Source organism: Arachis ipaensis, chromosome B2, assembly GCF_059453495.1.
Source record: "Arachis ipaensis isolate K30076 ecotype BB chromosome B2, ASM5945349v1, whole genome shotgun sequence".
NCBI classification, from domain to species: domain Eukaryota; kingdom Viridiplantae; phylum Streptophyta; class Magnoliopsida; order Fabales; family Fabaceae; genus Arachis; species Arachis ipaensis.
In genome coordinates this window covers 125,062,632-125,080,108 of record NC_142437.1, presented here as the reverse complement: position 1 = coordinate 125,080,108, position 17,477 = coordinate 125,062,632, and the positions used below count along the sequence as shown (strand labels likewise).

The 17,477-nt window shown below is 32.2% G+C and overlaps 4 protein-coding genes and 1 pseudogene across 4 annotated transcripts; 4 read left to right on the top strand and 1 right to left on the bottom strand.

Moving 5' to 3' along the window:
• Nucleotides 1-6,102: 6,102 nt before the first annotated feature.
• Nucleotides 6,103-7,977, top strand: LOC148575509 (uncharacterized). Its single transcript, XM_088506261.1, has one exon. It carries the CDS (start codon nt 6,103-6,105, stop codon nt 7,975-7,977), a length of 1,875 nt encoding a protein of 624 aa, XP_088362387.1.
• A 2,421-nt stretch (nt 7,978-10,398) lies between these two features.
• LOC107628079 (F-box protein At5g07610-like) lies at nt 10,399-11,607 on the bottom strand. The gene has a single exon (XM_016330888.1). The coding sequence runs from the start codon at nt 11,605-11,607 to the stop codon at nt 10,399-10,401; it is 1,209 nt and encodes a 402-aa protein (XP_016186374.1).
• Nucleotides 11,608-12,454: 847 nt separating this feature from the next.
• Nucleotides 12,455-13,057, top strand: LOC148575508 (uncharacterized; annotated as a pseudogene).
• Nucleotides 13,058-14,048: 991 nt separating this feature from the next.
• Nucleotides 14,049-14,882, top strand: LOC107628078 (uncharacterized). Its single transcript, XM_016330887.1, has one exon. It carries the CDS (start codon nt 14,049-14,051, stop codon nt 14,880-14,882), a length of 834 nt encoding a protein of 277 aa, XP_016186373.1.
• A 685-nt stretch (nt 14,883-15,567) lies between these two features.
• Nucleotides 15,568-17,181, top strand: LOC107626476 (zinc finger (C2H2 type) family protein). The gene is made up of 4 exons (XM_016329364.3): nt 15,568-15,768; nt 15,846-15,951; nt 16,202-16,264; nt 16,949-17,181. The coding sequence occupies exons 1-4, from the start codon at nt 15,684-15,686 to the stop codon at nt 17,049-17,051; spliced, it is 357 nt and encodes a 118-aa protein (XP_016184850.1). The 5' UTR covers nt 15,568-15,683; the 3' UTR covers nt 17,052-17,181.
• The last annotated feature ends 296 nt before the right edge of the window (nt 17,182-17,477 follow it).

The following is a 17,477-nucleotide window of genomic DNA, read 5'->3' as shown; positions in this document are numbered from 1 at the left end:
GTATGCAGCTATTGTGAGGTCTCCTTGCTTGATTGATGAGAGTTCATCATCAAGCTCAGCAATCTTGAAAATATCTCCCTGACAGTACCGGCGCATGAGATCTTGCCATAAATCGAAAGCTACATTGTGCCACATTACACTTTGTGCAATTTATGGACTCAATGCCAAATTGATCCAAGAAACTACATAATTGTTGCAATGATTCCATGCTTTGCTTAGAGGATCATCAGGAGCTGGTTTCACAATTGTTCCATCCACAAATTTTTCTTTATTCTTGGATGTCAATGCTCTCAACATTGCTCTTTCCCAGCTGTAGTAGCTGTTGAAACCTAGCATGATGGAGATTAATGGTGTTCCTGGACTTTCACCAGGATGCAAATAATACGGATCATTCGGATCGCTGAGGGATTGACATTGTTTCTTGCCGCCTGTGCTTGCATAGTGTTGATTTGATTCATCAGATTTGCGATAGTTCGCAAGTCAATGTTTGTGAAGGTTTGATTTTGCTCTGGCTCCATGACTGGACTTGAATCTCACAAACCTTTCTTGAATTTAGTGAATTATCAATGGATCTCGGTGTTGAAGATCCAGATCTTCTTCTCTACGATCTCGTTTGATCGGAACTTTCACTTCGACCTTGATGCGGAATCGGCAAAGCGATCAAGTTCTCATCAAAACTCTACTGCGTGAGTTCGGGAGAAGAGGGAAGAAAAGGGAAGAAGAAGAACAATTAAGTGAAGAATGAAGAATTTGTGAAAGGGAAGAAAAATTCAGAACCTTGAGAATTTTCAGATCAACCTGCTCTCTTGATTATGAATCTCTCGACCTTGATTCCCAGCTCCACGCTCACCGCACCATGTGAAAGGTGATCGAGCTGGTTGTAGAACAAGGGAGTGACTCAAGAGTAAACATTGAAAGAGAGAAATTTTCTGCAGTCTTTTCTTACTTTAGCAGAGAAGACACAGAACAAAATAAAATTAGTTGATCAAAATTATCTTTCTGATCTTACACTGCAGGTATATATACATTGGATAGAGCTATCACTTAGAGGATTAGGTTATAGTCTAAACTAATTCAGTTAGGGAACCTAGCAATCAGTTCTCACGTGTTGGGTTAGTTACAAGTCACACCAGAAGAGAAAAAAAAAAGGAAATAGTTAGCCAGCTAATTAAGCTTTGATCATATGGGTTAAGTCACACTTCTTCCATTAAATGCCATATGAAATTTAAGAATTGATCTGAGTCTTAAAACTTCATTTGGTATATTTCTCTAAGAAGAGAACATCAATTATCACCTTCAGCCGTTCCGTTTTCATAGAATGCTGTTCATGTCAATTACAATTTACAACATGACAATTGCGTGCTAATTAAAGTTAATTTTATATATATATATAATTTATTCGATTGGTTATATTTTTAATTGAATTATTAACAAACACAATTTTTGTAGTTTTTTTTAATGTAACGGATCAATAGATAAAAAATTTATTAATTCGCATTATTAAAATTTATTAATTGGATAAAGTATATTTTTTATTCTCGAAGTTTGGCAAAAGTTTTAAAAATACTCCTAAGTTTTATTTTGTTTCAATTTTGTCCCAAAAGTTTTCGATTTGCATCAAATATACTCTCGGAGGCTAAATTTTCAAAAAATTTAAGACCAATATAACAATAATGCATAAAAATTATGCTTGATTTGCTTGTGTTGAGGGATTGTTCTTATGAAATTATTGTTAAATCGATCTTAAATTTTTTGAAAAATTAGCCGTCAGGGGTATATTTGATGCAAATAAAAAATTTCTGAGACAAAATTGAAACAAAATAAAACTTAGGAATATTTTTAAAACTTTTGTCAAATTTTAAGGACAAAAAATATATTTTACCCTTATTAATTATATATATCGTGAAAGTCAATATAATTAATATGGACCACATCTATTGGCAATGATCAAGTTGCTACTTGCTAGCCATATGGAGATAAAATGATTCGTTCCCAAATGAAATGGCCATATATATAACATGCATGTGTTCTACATGTGCTTGCATTGCTGGTTGATTTTTCTTATAAGGCTACCTCATATATATATATTTATGCATTTGATTTTATTTATACGACCATGTGCAATTTTCTCTTTTAAATTCTCAACTAATAAAATTAGAAAAAGTTTCAAATTATGATATCTGTTATAATGATTAACCACTACATTTTTTTTCTTTTTTGAGTTTCTAGCCTTTATGACTTTATGTTGATAGTGTAAGATTATATATTATTTATTCATATCTTTAATACTAAGGAGACAAACAAAAAAAAATAAATTAAAGTATCGTTTTTATCCCCAACGTTTTGGGTAAATTCTATTTATGTCCCTAACGTTTAAATCGTCCTATTTGTATCCCTAACGTTTGTAAAAGTGATTCAATGTTATCCTGCCGTCAATTACACATCATGAGTGCTTTAGTTTGTTGAGTTTTAAAAATCTCGTTAGAATACAAATGTTTGGGATAGAATCGATGATTTACTCCGAAAAATAGCTCATCAAATGTTGAAACTAATTCCTACAACATTTACATAATTCACTTTTTTAGGGACATAATTGAATCTAAACACAAATAGTGGATATAATATTAAAATCGAACACATCCAAATGAGACCTAATTGATAATGAATACATCCAAATGAGAATAATTGAAAAATAATATAATCTAATTTGTTAGTATAATTCATAGTAGGATAACATTGAATCACTTTTATAAACGTTAAGGATACAAATAGGACAATTTAAACGTTAAGGACACAAATAGGACTTACCCCAAATGTTGGAGACAAAAACGATACTTTACTCAAAAAAAAATAACAAAAATTTGTTACAATAATTAATAAAATAAATTATAACTGTTTTTAACTTTTTTTTTCTTACCAAACATTTCCGTATTTATATATACTGTCGTAACTAGTTAATAAGAATGAAGATAGACCATATAACTATAGCTATAGTTGTATCTTTTACTTTTGTGGTAGGGTAGAGCTTAGAAGAGAGGCTCTAATTAAGGGCAAGGTTTACATGCAAAATTGATGGAGGATTAAGAATTTTTGACTTATTATATATAGAGAGAGACCTAATTAATAAGTAGCTACGACATTGGTGACGTTACCATTTGGATTGATGAATCCGAATTCAATTCCAATTAGCCACTAATGGCTCCACCTTTTAAGACCTTTTGATTTCTTGGAATCTTGGGGAAGGTGGCAAAACCTTTTTGACCATATTTAGCTTGCACCACAGATATCTGATCTTATTATAATTCATATGAGATGTAGGGCAACAATTTTTAAGAGAAAGTAAAGTGTACATCACTGATAATAATACTAGCTAATAATTAAGTGAACCCATATAATGTAGCACATATATATATACCATTATTGTTATTTAAAAAGGAAAATCTGCTTTTCAAAATTTGTGTATCATAATAATAAATGATGATTACGATTGTGTATTTTACTTTTCTAAATACATGCATCTCTCATCACTTCAAAACTCCAAAGTGTTGGTTTAGCAGACCTTGAGAGAGAGAAATTTAAATCAATGTCACTTTTAGAGTTCAAAAGTGAATTTGGGTTAGTGAGATTGCAGAAGATTTTTTTTTTTTTTTTATAACTCTTGAGCTAATACGAATATAGAGCAGAAAATAAAAAATATAAACTAGTATATATTCTATTTGAGAAAGTATAGGCAATCAACATTTTTATAAAAATTTAGCCTATATTTAACCAGAAACAAAAAAATAATGAATCAAAAGAAAATTAGTAACAACAACAATAAAATCACCAGCAACAACAACAATAAATCAAAAGAAAAAACAATGAAGTACAAGAACGATGAATCAAAAGCTAAAACAATGAATCCATCTCTTCTTCTTCTTTTTTCTTCTTCATCAACAACAATAAAGCAGAAGCATAAGCAGAATTGAAAACAAAAGTTGAAGCAATAGAAATAGAAGCAGAAACAAAAGTAACAAAGGTATCAAAATTAAAAGAACAAAAATTTTAATGGTGACTTCGGTGACAATGCGGCACTTGTTAAGGGACTGGTGGGCAGTGGCGACGCGAATGACGCTTGTTGAGATTGACGCGGACTGGGCAGACAATCGACACTTGCGAGGAGGAGGAGGAGCAGCAAGATCTAGCGGTGCGGACCGAACGACGAGAAACAGCGGCGGTGACAAAGACTGAACGACGAGTAGCAGTGGCGGCGAGCAGCGACAGAGTGATTCCCTTCCTCCTTTCCTTTATCCCGTTTTCTTTTTTTATATATTTTTTAGTTAGGGATAATTTGATAATAAAAATTAAAATTTTGGTTAAAAAATACGATTTTAAAATTAAGTTAAACCTTATGACGATTTTATAAGAAAAAAAGATTGAAGGCAAAAAAAATTTTAACTTCTACCTTAGAACAAAAAAATCTCATTACAAATTTTAAATGTGTGTAGGAGTCCAATTAAAACTTATAAAATGTAAAGATTTAATAATTACAAATTAAAAAAAATTATAGACACTAACATAATAATTTAACCAAAATATAATTAAGAGAAGCAACATTATTATAACATGGTCATCTACTATAACCAGTTAATCCAAATAGGAAACATTTCAGATGTACTATGATATTAGGTATTCTAATATTTTTAGTTATTAATTTTAATTATGTATATATTAAAACTAGTTTTATGATTGAATTTAATTGCTAAAAATACTAGAAAACGTGCATCATGGTATATGTGAAATGTATCCTAATATATATATATATTATATTATATTACCAGCGTATAAATGATGATTGTTATTTTGTTAATAGTGATAAATCAATTTTTTTTATCTTAATATAAGATCAAATTTATTAAATAATGAAAACAAACATGCATACAGAATTAGTCATTACTTTTTACGATGATAAATAAAAAGATTAGTGATACTCAGGGACGGATACATGGGGGGCAAGTGGAGGCCTGGCCCCCCCAGCTTTTTTAAAAAAAAAGTAGTAGTTAGAAGTCCAAGTGCCCAACCAGTGAACCAACCCAAATAGTTTTTAAAATTTTTAAATCCTTAAAATTAGTTATCTTTCTTCACGTTTCGTATTCCCTCTTTGGCTCTTTCTTAATCCTTTTGTTTCCTCACAAGTCACAAGTCACGCCGCGTCCTCGTTAGGTCATGTCTCTGTAGGGAAGTCTTCAATCATATTCATATCAACTAAAGCAAGGTGCCAACTGCCAACTGCCAAGGTATTTATTTTATTTATTACTTCTTTTATATAATTACATAAAATTATTAATTAATAAAATTATTTTTTATTATGAGATAATATAATTTTATTTCTTTGTATTTACATAGTAACATAGACAAATTGATGTTTAATTAATAAAATATACTTAGACTTTGTTTATTTATATAAGTATATAATTATTTGAGTTCTTTTTTTTTTTCAGGTAAAAAAAACTAGAATATTTTATGATGAGAAAGCAAAGTAAAATTGATGCAATTTTTAAGAGAAAAGTTACTGATGATGTTGGAGTTCAAACAAGTCAACCCTCTAATCTTATTTCACAAGAAGGTCAAGTAAGTGAGCTCTCTAATCTTACTCAAAATACACATCAACATGAAACCAAAGTACCAAGATTAGAAAGAGATGTTGATATCTCTTTACTAGAAAGGGATCCTGGAAAGCGACGTCCAATTTGGCAGTATAATGTCAATGAACGTGATAAGATTCGTAGAGCATACATAATAGCTGGGCCATACCAACCAACAAATATTAGCTATCCAGCTTCTGGTAATAACAATCACCGTCGATATTTTCAATCTTCTTGGTTTAAGAAATTTTCAAGTTGGTTAGAATATTCACCAGAAAAAGATGCTGCTTATTGTTTGCCTTGCTACTTGTTTGGTAAACATTATGGTGCTCGCAATGATGGAAAAAATGCATTTTCAGAGTTAGGATTTAGTAATTGGAAGAAAGTAAACAATGGGGTAAATTGTGCATTTGTATGTCACGAGGGTTCTATTCCTAATTCTCCCCATAATTTATGTGTGAAATCTTGTGATGATTTAATGGCTCAATCTAAGCATATAGACAAAGTTCTTGATAGGCATAGTGATGAAACTATTGCAAATAACCGTTTAAGATTGAAGACATCTATTAATGCTATTCGATGGCTTGCATTTCAAGCATGTGCATTTAGAGGCGATGATGAAAGTCCTGGATCTTTGAATAGGGGAAATTTTATTGAGTTAATTAAGCTTTTAGCTTCCTGTAATCAGAATGTTAATAATGTTGTCCTTGAAAATGCTCCTGGAAATGCTCAATATATATCTCCCAGTGTTCAAAAAGATATATTGCATATCTTTGCTAGAAAAGTGCGTGCAACAATTCGAGAAGAAATTGGTGATTCTAAATTTTGTATAATTATTGATGAAGCAAGAGATGAGTCAAAGCGAGAACAAATGTCTGTGGTTTTGAGATTTGTAGACAAGCACGGTTGTGTTCAAGAAAGATTTTTTGATCTTATACATGTTTCTGATACATGTTCTTTGACATTGAAAACAGAAATTTCATCAGTTCTTTCTCGTCATAATCTTGATGTCCAAAATCTTAGGGGACAAGGGTACGATGGAGCTAGTAATATGCGTGGTGAATGGAATGGATTGCAAGCTCTATTTTTGAAAGATTGCCCTTTTGCTTATTACATTCATTGTCTTGCTCATCGATTACAATTAGCACTTGTTTCTGCAGCCAAAGAAGTTTGTTATGTTCATCAATTCTTTTCAAAACTTACACTAATTGTGAATGTTGTGACTGTTTCTCCTAAACGTCATGATCAGTTAAGGGTTGCTCAAGCAAATAATGTTGCAAACTTAATTGCCAATGATCAAATTGTGACAGGTAGTGGACTTAATCAAATTGGTACTTTGCAAAGAGCTGGGGATACTAGATGGGGGTCTCATTTGAATTCTGTACGTAGCTTGTTATGCATGTTTGATGCTACTTGTGAAGTTCTTGAAAAAAGCACCGAAGAAGGTAATTTCTCCACACGTGGTGATGCTAGTGCTGCTTATGATGCTATCACATCCTTTGAATTTGTCTTTGTTTTGCATTTGATGAGAAATATTTTGGAAGTTAGTCATGATCTTTGTCAAGCTTTGCAACGAAAAAATCAAGACATATTGAATGCTTTAACTCTGGTTTCTACTACGAAGACTTTAATCCAAAGAATGAGAGAATCAAGTTGGGAGGCTTTCATAAAAGAAGTTATATTATTTTGTGAGAAACATGAAGTTGAAGTTCCTAATATGAATGCATTGCATATTCCTAGAAGAGGCCGAACTCGCAAAATTGTTGATCAAATTTCAGTGGAGCATCATTACCGAGTTAATTTATTTCTTGCTGTAATTGATACACAATTGCAAGAGCTTAATGGAAGATTCAATGATAATATGGTGGAATTGCTTACTTTAATTTCAACTTTAGATCCCAGAGATAATTATAAGTTCTTCAGTGTCAACAAAGTATGTGAATTAGTAGAACGGTTTTATCCAGGTGACTTCAGTGACCAAGAGAAATTTCACATTAGAATGCAAGCTCAACATTATGAACTTGATGTTCCTAATCATGTTGAATTAACTAACTTGTGCACAATTTCGGAGTTATGTCAAGGATTAACGAAGACAGGAAAGTCTTTAACATATTCTTTGATTGATCGTTTGATTCGCTTGGTATTAACTCTTCCTGTTTCAACTGCTACAACTGAGAGATCTTTTTCAACTATGAATATTGTGAAGAATAGACTCAGAAACAAAATGGAAGATGAATTGCTTGCTAATTGTCTTTTGATTTACATTGAGAAGAAGATTGCTGAAAGATTTGACACAGATTCTATTATCGATGAATTTTATGATATGAAGAATCGACGTGTACCACTTCGTTAGTAAAAAGTACACATTTTTTTTTGTATTTTAAATATATATTCTCTATCAGTATATTTTTGTAATGCATCTTACATTATAATTTATTTGCATATATTTTTATATTATATATATTATTGGCCCCCCATGATAACATTTCTGGATCCGTCCCTGGTGATACTCATACATTATTATGAACAGTGTACACAAACAACTCATTCATAGGCTACAAAATCAACAAAAAGAAAATGTGTATAAACGTATGAGAGAGAGAGAGAGAGAGAGAGAGACTAAAATAAAAGTAAAATTTGTCTAGGAATGGAAGTTATGATAACAGAATAAGCAGATTCTGAGAAGCTGGACACAATGATGGTTTGTGTCTTAATGAAAATGGACCAAATCACACTTCCAGGAAACCCGTTATGTTGTTTCAATTTTCATAATATTTCATCATATGCTGATTGTGATGTACGTGATTATACTCTATACTCTTCCTCAATAAAAATGTGCAACATGGGTCAAAATCAAAAAGTGCTTCTTCAAAATTTTATAATACTTTATAAACCAACCTTTTATATATGTTTTGTCATATCTAGCATTTTACTTACCTTTCAATATACCTAATCCTGATAAACATTTGATTATGTTTTTATTTTCTTTAATACATTCGGAATATTCATGAAATACGAATTTCGTATTTTTTTTCACGATACCCTTCCACTGATAAATCAATGACTAATTCGGTATTAATTAAAGTTTTATTTAAGAGTTTGCTGTTAGCCAACAAATTATTATATGCACAAAACAAAATTCAAATATTCAATACCAGGAAGAGAGCTAAATGAAATATTAAAGGGAGCCAAAAATATTTATACAATAAAATAAGACTAAAATAAAATTTTAAAAGAGGCTAAACTGAAATTTACATATAATTTACATGTAAAAAATTAAAATTAGAAGGGAGGGCTGTTGCCCCCTTTCTCTCTATGTAGCTCCGCCCTGCCCCCGCCCCTGTCCAATACTTAGTTAAACGAACTAATAAACTAATAATATTTAGGCTGATCTAAATTGGTTTACGGTTCTCATATTTACATTCATTATTTTTTTTTCAACATCAACAAAAAAAATTTTGGGCTGAAAAGTGTAAGTTGTTGAAACTTGTAGTTCAATAAAAAAGCAAAAATCTTACTATAATTAGTTAATTACCCAAAAAATGTGAAGCCCGAAACGCCGTCTCTTCATGTTGCCTAAAAAACCCAATTCTCATATCCTTCAGATTATTCATTTAGACCATCTCCGGTAGGAACTCATCACAGTTCCTGTTTATGGCCCACCTGTCATAAAAAGTAACTCCACATCAACTTTTGCGTCATAAACAGTAAATAAGAACTCAAAGCATTTCTCTCTTTTCCATTAGGAGGAACTAACTTTAATCCCTATTGTGGTCCCACTTAATTAATTAATTAAAATACTTAAAATTAATATAATTAATTTTTTTCAATAATATTATTTAAATTTATAAATTTAAAAATAATTTATTATTAAAAGATATTAATATTAAATAAATTCATATATAATAATAATACACAATATATAATTCGGGATTACACTAATTTATAGTTTTGTGTTTATAACGGCTAATTTTAATAATATTATTAGCATTTTAAATTTTAAAAATAAAAATAACCAACTCAACTAAAAATTATTTTATAAAGTATAAAAATTAAATTTATTTTTTAATGTAAGTAAATTTAATTAATTATAATTTAATATAATAATATAAATAATATTCAATATTAATTATAATATAAATAATTAATATAAATCATTAATTAAATAAAAATTTAATTATTTAATATAATTAATTATTTAATTAATTATTATTTAAATAATTAATATAAATTATTAATTAAATAAAAATATAATTATTTAATATAATTTTTATTATAATTATTACTAATTTAATTATTATTTAATTATTTAATATAATTATTTAATTATTTTAGATTTTATATTATTATTTTTTTATAATAACTTGCCAAATGTCAAGTTACTATTGGTTAATTTGAGTCCCTACTTAGAGGGACTCTCTTACCTTGATCTTTGTGCGGGAACTCATTTCTTCTCTCCTCTAATGGTTAGAGTTCCTATATGTCAGAAAAAAGTGAAAGAGGAAGTCACCAATTGTAGGTGCTCTTAATCCATCTTTTATTATAATAATAATAAAAAAAAGGTTAAAACAAATACATCCAATGGATTTAATATTTCTTTAATTTTTAGACTATTCCGGTAAAAGAACTCAATCTTATGGTATCCTATCGAAGTATATCAAAATAGCAAAACATATCCAAGAAAATAAAACTTCACCAAATAGAATGAGGTGCATCAACCTATCTTCCCAGCATGGAAAAACTGAAAAAAAAAAGATCTTATTATTCTATATTACTAATAACTCGGTAGAATACTTGTCAAAGTCTCAAAGTAGTGATGATGAAAACTTGGTGGATAGAATCTATCTTCTTCATAGAGAATTCTCGAGCTATGATCCTTCAAATTATAAGCCACTAATTTTGTACGATTAATTATTAGAATTGCAAGTATTGAATCTTCCTGTTCGTGTTCATCATTTGGTGGTTGCCTAACAACATCAAATGCATCAACATCAAAAGTACCTGCTTCGAAAGTAGTTAGATCTACATGAAATCTAACAATCCATTCACTATAATCTTTTTTTAACTCCCAAATACCATAAATTAACTTTAACGGGTCATCATTCTTTTGCACAATCATGTATAGATTCTCTCCACTATTTCCTAAATACAACTCCGCAAGCTGCTTATAATAAGGTGGTACTGGTGGTATTGGTAACGCTGGAAAATAATTTTTAAAGCAAAGCCCATCAATATCGAAATACACTTTACTTCGATCATCAACAACATCGTACCAATGTATAGCACCATTGCAATAAACACCATTGTTACGGAAGTAGCGAATATCATTTGGAAAAGTAAGAACATCAACTTTGTTCCAAGAACCCGTGTTTGATGAATAAACATTCATCTTCATCTTATTGGTTGCGAGTTCTACGACTTTAGCGAAAAAGATAATTTTATAGTGAGGAGATTTCCAAGGTTCAAAGATAAGAACTGGATTAGAAAAATTTGGATGATGAATTTTATAGCCAAATTGGTCTATACGAACACAATGACCGGTTGATGGATTGCTTATATAAAAATAACGGCATCCTTGGAGAAATTTCTTAACTTCCACATCGTAGGGTGGTGAAGGCCATTGTATTGGAGCACTATCCCAGAGTAGTAGACCATTGCATGATTGAAGAATACGATAGTAAAGTAGTCCATCAAACTCATTATGAAGATGGAGGTAGGTGAACCTGTTGTTGCTGTTATTGGTGAATGGGGTTATGCGAGCCTTCTTAAGGATGAGGCAATCCTCTGTTTCTTGGAGCAACATTCCAGATGCATAAAGTTTGTGATTGCGGCATAGTCCAAGGGTGTGCCGATTACAAAACTGGGGCTCGGAGATCACAGACAACCATTTTTTGCACACGCATTTGTATCGGAGCAAGTCTTTAACCGCCAACCGGAGAAGGATTTCCGTTAGCAAATCCTTGTCTTCCACCACACTATGCATTATTAATGATCACACACACAATAATGACCGAATCTCAATTATATAGATGCAATTGATGGTGAGACTTGATTCATGTAACGAAAAATATGATTAGCCTTGGGATTAGGACAAATAATACTATTTTATTATATCCAATTTAACTTCAGTTAAACCTTTAACCCTTTAAACTTCTAACTCTATCGGTTTATTGACCGATTCGATTTTTACAATCTTAGACTCAGGACAATTATATAGAAAGAAGCGATAATATTGTAGTGTTTATCAGATGAAAAGACATAAGAAGACAACATATCCTTCATAAAATGATATAAATAATAACATTATAAAAAATGAAATGGATGGATCACGATACCTATTTCGAATCTACTGCTGATTACTAAAATACGCTACCCTTACTTATCTCGTTTACATTGTAAACGAGATAATTTTGCACGTATTTCGTTTACAATGTAAACAAGATACAATAAGACAAATTTTCAACGACCATAAAAGGATGTGTAACTCTTGGCATTCTTCACACACATTTCATATCTTCTTCTGTCCCCTTTTTTCACGAAAACAAGGCAACAATAGCCAGTTACAACGAATACATAGTTGTGTGTGTTTATCCCAATTGTCGTGTGAAAAATGGCAACAACGGAGTGATATTTGGGTGTGAGAATCCGATACTGTTGCGCACTCAACGTGTAAGTACATTGTCGGAGTTGAAGAGTTTGATATTGAGCAACATGGATGGTACAGAAACAAGGGAGGTCGGAAGGGTGGGTATAGGTTGCTGGCACCCATGGGTAATGGAGTTTTCCAATTTTGACTATTTCGACTTCTAGGGGACGAGCATGTGCGACTCATGTTTGACATCCATGGGAGGATCATGGCGGAACAGGTGATGGAGCTTTCCGCCGAGATTGGAGATGTTGGTCGTGGTGGTTCTGTACACTCGACCTATGTACAGGACGACCAACCTCTCGCACCACCACCCATTCTTGTGGCCATTCCAATAGATGAGGCGGAGGAGGGCAACGAGGAGTCAGACGAAGAATAAGTGGCGGATAGTGCCGACAGTGATTCTTTCGAAGGGGACGATGAGGAGGAGTTTGTACCGGAGGCGCTCACCCAAACTGTGGCGCGCCATGTCTTGCCTCCACCTCACCCAATTCCGGCGCTATCGGCAGTACCAAGTCGCTATTATAGTCTGGATCTGGACGCCATGCATGAGAGGACTCCGTTTTCTGATACGGGAGAAGAGGATTATAACCTAGACGGTGGGGTAGAGTTTCGGGTTGGCCATAGGTTCAAATGCCGAGATGCAGTGTTGCAGGGTGTGAAGAACTACAGTATTCGCAGGAGTGTTGACTACCAGGTGATCGAATTGGACCGATTAAAGTACCATGTGCAGTGCCGTCAAGCTACGAATGGGAGTCAATGGAGCCTCCGTGTGGCCCTTCGGTAGAACCTCGAATACTGGTAAGTTCAACTGTAATTGTGCTTTTGAGTACTTCTGTGCAATATATTAAGTAGGTTTGAGATATGGCTGAACCAATCAGTGGCGGAGTTTGAAACAAAATTTTGGAGGGGCCAAAATTTAACATAAAAATTTAATAATAATATTTATATTAAAATAAAATTTATAAATATAATTATTCTTTAAGTTTGTTACTAATAAGATAATAAATAAGTAATTCTACAGATAAAAAATAGAAAATAATTTATAATAGTACTCTCCTTCTTAAATATTAGCCTTCCTCTTAAAAATGTATCAATTTTTTAATTTTTTATTATTATTTTATATAAAAATTTAAATATATATCCTGTAAAATATGTAAAAAAAAGTTAGAAGATTATTGAATTTTTTTATCAATTTATACAAATAAAATAATATCAATACTTATTGAATATTCTAAATATTTTTTATCCTATAAAAAATTAAATCAAATAAGCAGTAAAATATAAAATAATATTAAATTAATTAAATAAAAAATATCTAATTTTTTATATTTGAACTCAAAGGTAGAAGGAGTATTGCTTGTTGGATAGAGAGCTGCGAAATGCGAATGGAGAAGCTGCTAGCAAAGTATCGTATTTTTTATAATGATGATTTTTATCTTTTATTTTGTTAGATGATCTTTTTTTATTCTTATCTTTTTTGTTAAATAATTTTTTTTATTTGATTTGATTGTTAGATGATCTTTTTTTATGTTTATGTTTTTTGTTAGATAACTTTTTTATTTGATTTGATTTTATCTTTTAATTTTGATGTGTTGTGAAAGTCAACAAATCACAATCCAACATGTTTTTAATGTTTAAAACTAAAAACTATTGTGTAATAAAAGCAAAATATTTAAGCCAACTTAACTATTTTTTATTTTTTGAAGAAATACTACTAATTTTTTTATAAAAAGTTTGGGGGCCATGGCCTCTTTTGTCTTAACTAAGCTCCGCCCATGGAACCAATACTGTTTTATTGTGTTAGGGATATTCGGAGGGTTGGTGGAGCGCACAGTTGTTTAGCACCCATCATGTTCCAAGACCATCGTCAGTTGGATAGCACTCTCATCTGCAGGGTCATATTGCCGTTGATACAATCCAACCCCTTCGTCAGCATTCCGGTGCTGCAAGGTGCGGTCCGAGCGAGCTATCACTTTAAACCCTCCTACAGAAAGATGTGGATGGCGAAGCAGAAGGCAATTGCACAGATCTACGGAGATTGGGAAGAGTCATACAACAAGGTGCCGAAACTGCTTCATGCACTGCAAAGTTGTTTTCCTGGAACCATTTGTGCTCTACGAGCCGGACCGTACTACGATAAACACCTAGTCCGCGACTGTAGCATGTTCGACAAAGTATTTTGGGCTTTTCCATCATGTGTTGAGGCGTTCAAGTATTGCAAGCCGTTTGTTTCCGTCAACGGCACACATCTATATGGCAGATACGGTGGAGTGTTGCTTATTGCGGTGGCACAAGACAGCAACAGCAACATCCTGCCTATTGCTTTTGCCATTGTCGAGTTCGAGAGCACCGAATCATGGTCATTCTTCCTTACTAATCTGAGATGCCATGTCACCTCACAAGATGGCCTGCTGGTTATCTCTGACAGATCGCAGGCCATCAAGGCCGCCCTCAGCTCCGATGATAGTGATTGGCATCCTTCTAGAGCGTTCTATGCTTACTGTATCAGACATATGGCTGTGAATTTCATGGCTCGTTTTAAGTCAGTCGAAGGCAAGAGATACCTCATAAACGCTGCTTACAGTCCAAGCAAGACGGGGTATGAGTAATAAATAAAAAATTATTTAATAATTATTAAAAAAAAATTAAAAGATATATTTTATTGCTAGCATGATTTATCGAGACATTTCATCCTCACTAGGGGTGGAAAAAGGCTAGACGGCCTGTCAGGGGCCTGCAGCCTGACCTGTTATAAAATAGGCACAGGCTCAGGCTATTATAAAAGCCTTATTATGTTAATAGGTTAGGCTCACTAATTAGCGTGGTCTGGCCTGTCAGGATCTTTTAATATATAATTATATATATAAATAATTTTGTATATTTTAAATACTTTAAAGTTAAAATTTTTTTATAAATATTAAATATGACATTTTATATATAAATATGTTTATTAAAAAATATTTTTTTAAATAATATTTTTATTTTTTGTAAAAAAAATTAGCAGGCCTTTTAACAGGCTTAATACTTTAAAAAAAACCTATAACAAACTACAAGTCAAACTCAGACCAATTAACTACATGACAGGTCAGACCTGATAAGAGCAAAGCCTGACCTGACCTGACCTGTTTCCATCCCTAATCTTCACCCAAATAAGAAAGACTTTTATTGAGGCACTAAGATACATTACAATAAGGTAAAGCTTTTCTTTTAAGGCAAACATTAATAAAGTAAGTATTAAACATTTAAACCCTAACCAAAAAAAATGAAAACGGTGTCGTTTAAATTTAACAGGTGTTAAAGATGTTGAAGACTTAAAAAAAAAGGGGAAAACAAAAAACCCTAATTCACAGGCTGGGTGTGGAAGAGGAACTCAGCTTCAAAAACCCTAGAGCAATTCAGGAACGCCAAAAATGGGGGGTAAATGTCCGCACAGGAGCATCAAGAAAAGGAGATACTCTCACAAAACCGCACGCCGCACCAAATTCCTCATCAAAGATATCCTTTTCTTTTTTTTTGTTCGATTTTTATTTCCGAAATTCGATTTTCGTTGTTATTCTTTGACAATTGAAAACGTGATGACATGGTTTACGATCAGCTAAACAAGGCTGATGAAGAGAGACCTTTACCTGTTGATGAAGATTTGCCTGGGATGGGACAGTACTATTGCCTTCACTGCGAGTCTGTAACTAATTCCATTATACTTGCTTTTTTTCATGTTGTTTAATGTTTTTCACTTCAAAGTTTGCAACTTTGTTTATTTTATTTTCTGGGGTTGAATTGCTAGTAGAACACTTCGCTATCAAATTGATGGGAAAGTGAATAAGAAATTGCTTTGTTGTTCATCAATTCACGTTTTACTTGTTTTATATTGTCATGTTTATTTGTTAGGGATGCTGAAGTATAGTTACTCTTTTGATATAATATGCAGTCGGTATTTTTCCAATGTAGCTGTGAGGGATGAGCATTTTAAGACCAAAAAACACAAGAAGCGGTATGATACTTTTGCTTGTGTTTTCCTATTCTTTGCATCCTTTGATTTGGAAGAATCCTATTCTTCACTGGTGAAGAATCTCCTTTTGTAGTAATGGTTATGGTGATTAGATTGAATTATTGCTTTTAGTTTTTGTACTACTCTTGCTTTGAAGTGTTCTGTTCTGAATGAGTGTGTTTAATAATCAGCTGAATGACTTTGATTAGTGCTCACCTACGTTAGTGTATATACTATTACACTATTACACACACATACACACATAGTTCAGCTTTCCCTATATTGATGACCATGGTATATGCAAAAACAATAATGCTACCAGCTTTCGCACATTCTATAAATTGGTGTGCTTTGAATGATATCGTTTCTGATAGAGTAAACTACAATTTCTATCCATGAAAATTTAGAACGCCGACAAATCTATCTACTAGTAGAAATTGTAGTTTACTCATCTTTTGTGAGTACAAAGTTAGTCTCGTTCATTTAGGTAGATTTGTTAGAGGTGAAAGCTCACATGTAGTTGTCTTAATAGTTGAGAACCATTAGATGACAATTTAATCAAATATATTAAATTATCTAACGGTTTCCAGCTATTAACTTCATATGAGTCTTTACCTTTGTCAGCATTTTGAACTATTATTGGTAGGAATGGTAGTTTATTCTTTCTGGTGTTGATTGTTTGTGCAGTGTAAAACAAATGATGGGTCCTGCACCTCATACTCAACTTGATGCTGAACTAGCTGCTGGAATGGGAATGCCAGACAATGGACCAAAGTTGATGTCTATGTAACTTATTTATGGGACAAATTGATTATACAAATTTTGAGCCTTGTGTAATGAGATTGGATGCTAAGTTGATATGTTATGATGCTATAGATGTTATCTTATTTCTACCAATATATTATGTTTGTTCTCGTTTCTGCATAGGTTGTTATTTTAGCGCGTTATATTTTCATTGTTAACCACAAAGCTGTATCATCTGGAATGTTACCAAAGCGATTTGACTTATACTGTGCTTTGGTCACATTTGTCCAATAATCTAATATCATTTAACTATTTTTTTAATTTTAATAGGTAATTGTTGAAAAAATACGAATATTTATGGATTAATCAAATCATCTTCCCTATATTGCTTGCCCTTGAACGTAAGGTTTCATCTTATTTTGTGCAATGACGAACTGTCAATTTATTTGGCAATCTTATTTACGATTTTTCT